At 43.8% G+C, this 3,354-nt stretch overlaps 1 protein-coding gene across 1 annotated transcript; it reads right to left on the bottom strand.

Annotated features, from left to right (window-relative positions):
- Nucleotides 1–2,127: 2,127 nt before the first annotated feature.
- On the bottom strand, nt 2,128–2,604 carry LOC145566490 (uncharacterized). The gene has a single exon (XM_081625896.1). It carries the CDS (start codon nt 2,602–2,604, stop codon nt 2,128–2,130), a length of 477 nt encoding a protein of 158 aa, XP_081482022.1.
- Nucleotides 2,605–3,354: the final 750 nt, after the last annotated feature.

The following is a 3,354-nucleotide window of genomic DNA, read 5'->3' as shown; positions in this document are numbered from 1 at the left end:
CCTGCTGGGGCTGAGGACGCTCCGTTCCGCCCTTTGATGAATGTTAGGGCTGATGAGTCCTTGTTTATGGACAACCCACAAAACGGTTTCACCTTGGGCTACCGCTTTACTCAGGGAATTCGTCTCCCTGCCGACTCTACTAGCAGCTCAATCAGTCTCCCTGCTACCACTGCGTGCCATGATTTGCAGAAGGTTAACTTTTATTTTTCTAGATTTTTTGCTTTGGTTTACCCCTTTTGCTTATTTTCTTATTTTTGCCTTAGTCTGCTTTTGTTGTTTTGCTTATTTGATTCAACTTTTTTTCCTTGATTTCGCCTTGGCCTACTTTCTTTTTCTTTCTGCCTTAACTTATTTTTGTCCTTTTGTTTGCTTGGAGCTTACCAAGTCTTTTGGCGACTTGGCTAATGCCTTGCTTACAGTAGAGAAGGAGTACCAGAACCAGGGCCTGGCCCTTGCTCGGAAGGATAAGGAGATTCAGCAGGCTCGTTCTTAGAGGGATGCAATGGTTGGTGAGGTGACTCCCTTGAGAGAGAAGGAAGATGCCCTACAACTTCAGCTGGGAGAATTCCAACTCACCAAGACAAAGCTGGCAGATTGCGAGGGACAATTGGGAACTTCTTAGGTCAGGGTGCAAGCGTTGGAGGCTGAGATGACTGATTTGCGGGCTGGACGAGAGAATTAGCTTGAGACTGCTAAAAAGGAGGCACTTAGGTCTTTTGTGCTTTCTCCTGCTTTCCTATAACACTTTATTTTCTGACTGCTGGGATTGTCCAACTTAACTTGATTTCTATGTTTTTCTAACTATTTTGCTGCATGTTTCCTCATCCTAGTGGATGGGGGTTCAGCTTTTTGAATGTTGTAACTTTTATCGCTGAATGTTTACTCTGTCTTGCTGGACAGAGGTTTAGCTTGTTGGTATATGCGTTTGATAACTTTTCTGTTACTTTGCTTATTGCTTATCTTGTTGCCTGTATGCTTGTTCAGACATGCTGCTTGGCCATGGTGTTGTTGCACCTAAACCTTAGCTCACCTGCCCCCTTGTTGTACAAGGTGAAGCCTCGTAGGTTGCGCTTTCCTGTTGCTCTTTCTCTTACCGTTTCTTTGACTTTGTTCCTTGACTTGGCTGTATAGGGCCTTCCTATCTTTTGGCCTTTTATTGCACTTGGTGGGAACCTATCAAATTTTATGCCTTTCATCTTATTTATAATATAGGCTTATACGATGTGTCTTCTACTTTATTTTTGTAGAGACTTGCTTGCATATCATTTAGCTTGCTTGGCTGTATCCTGTTTGTATGTCGTTCAGCCTGCATTGCTGTGACTTATTCATGTCATCCAGCTTGTTTTGCTGTGACTTATTTTTGTCGTTCAGCTTTTTGGTTGCTTGTTTTTATGTTGTTCAGCTTGTTTTGCTGCGACTTATTTATGTCATTCAGCTTGTTCTGATGCGACTTATTTATGTCATTCAGCTTGTTCTGTTGCGACTTATTACTTTATGCATCTTACTTATCTTTGTAAGAGCTTATTGCTGGTCCGTCTCTTCTCTCCCCCACAAAAGAGGTGAGCTGGGTGGAACCAAGAGAACCTTGGTGATGCCCGCTTAGCTTGCCCCTTTGCTTTTCATTCACCTTTCCCTGCTCAAGTTGAACGTGCCAGGCTCCTCCCTAAGGCATCCCCGAGGTGGTGCCCTGTTTTACTTTGAGCAGGCAAGTTGAACTTAGGGAAGTGTGCTCTCCTTTGCTTAATGATGTCTTGCTGCAACTTGTTATGATGTTTTATGCTTTAATATTTCTATGGCATTTTCTGCATGTTAGTGTGTAATGCTAAAGCATAACGCAACAGATAAACATATTTAAACAACATCATATGGTATACTCATCACGTAGAGGCTCGTACTTCATTGAATTCAAATGGCTTAAGTTGCCTTGACTAACATAACGTAATCTTAAACAATGGTTTTGCATAACTTAAATAATAGTTTGTTGATTTCTACTTAGCCATTTGCCTTTTAAATAAAATATTTCTTTAACACATCTGCGTTGAAACTATTCCTTAAGACTTGACCTTCTTGATCTGTGAGGAGGAAGGCGCCTGGCCCTACTTGCTCATGGATGATGAAAGGGCCTTCCTAGTTAGCTGACAGCTTTCCATGCTGGTTTCCTCTACCTACTACTGCTATCCTTCTAAGAACCAGGTCTCTAGGTAGCAGTTCTTGGTGCTTGACTCTTTTGTTAAAAGCGTTTGAGATTTGGGCTGCTAGCTTAAGGGCTGCTTTTCGCCACATCTCTGGCAGGAAATCCAGCTCCTCCAGCAGGCGCTTCTCATTTCCTTGCTGTTCATAGTGCTGGATTCTTAGGCTAGGGATTTGCACCTCTACTGGAACTACTACATCTGCCCCATAAGCCAGGGTGAAAGGACTTTTTCCAGTAGACTCCTTCTTTGTTGTTCTGTTTTCCCATAATACCTCTGGCACTAGGTCAGCCCAGAGGCCTTTATGTTCTTCTAACTTCCTTTGCAAGGCTTTTAGGATCAGCTTGTTTGCTGCTTCTACTTGGCCATTGCTCTGCGAGTGGCAGACTGCGGTGCTTGCATATTTGGTGCCCATCTCTTCCAAGTAATCCTTAATGGTATCACAGTCAAACTGGCACCCATGATTAAAAAAACTATGCACTGTGGCACCCCAAATCTTGTTATGATGTTATTTCATATGAATGTTCTCACTTGGACTGCTTTTATGTACTTGATATGTCCATTTTATATAGTATTTTACCCTCGTCCCTTGGTCATAATTGGTAGAGTTTTTGGCTCTTTAGAGCCACTTTTATTACTAATTGGTGTTTTATAGTTTTTTCGTAGTTTTTGTTGAGTTTTGTAGGGATTTGCACCTTTGGAGCATTTTCCCGAGATATTTATGGAGCAACTACGAGCATTGGAGGAGCACGACCAGTTTTCATAGCCCAAGGCCGGTTAGAGTCATCGAACCGGTGATTAGGGGCTTGGTGCATGTGATACCGAGGCATTTGGACCGAGTATTCAAGACTCGAGGAGGAAATCCGGATTGGGCCGAAGAATAGGAGCCCAATCAAGAAGTCCAAGTTGCAAAGGTTATGGACCGGCCAAAATAGGCTCCGCCCAAAGGCGCGCCCGGCCGGGCGGGGCGAAAGAAGGATAAAACAACTCTCCGCTCTATCTCGCGCCCGGTCGGGCGCGAGAGACGCCCATGATGGAGATAAGGCGGGCTCGATCGGGCGGCGTGGCGCCCGATCGGGCGCGTGTTTCTGAGGAGCTGACTTCGACGAGTTTTGTTAGTTTTGATTCGGATTAATTAAGTGTTTAATATAAATACGTTTTAGAG

The sequence above is a fragment of the Chenopodium album genome, chromosome 11, assembly GCF_948465745.1.
Source record: "Chenopodium album chromosome 11, dcCheAlbu1.1, whole genome shotgun sequence".
NCBI lineage: Eukaryota > Viridiplantae > Streptophyta > Magnoliopsida > Caryophyllales > Amaranthaceae > Chenopodium > Chenopodium album.
The sequence above is the reverse complement of the archived record's forward strand: the minus strand, read 5'-3'. Positions and strand labels throughout refer to the sequence as shown.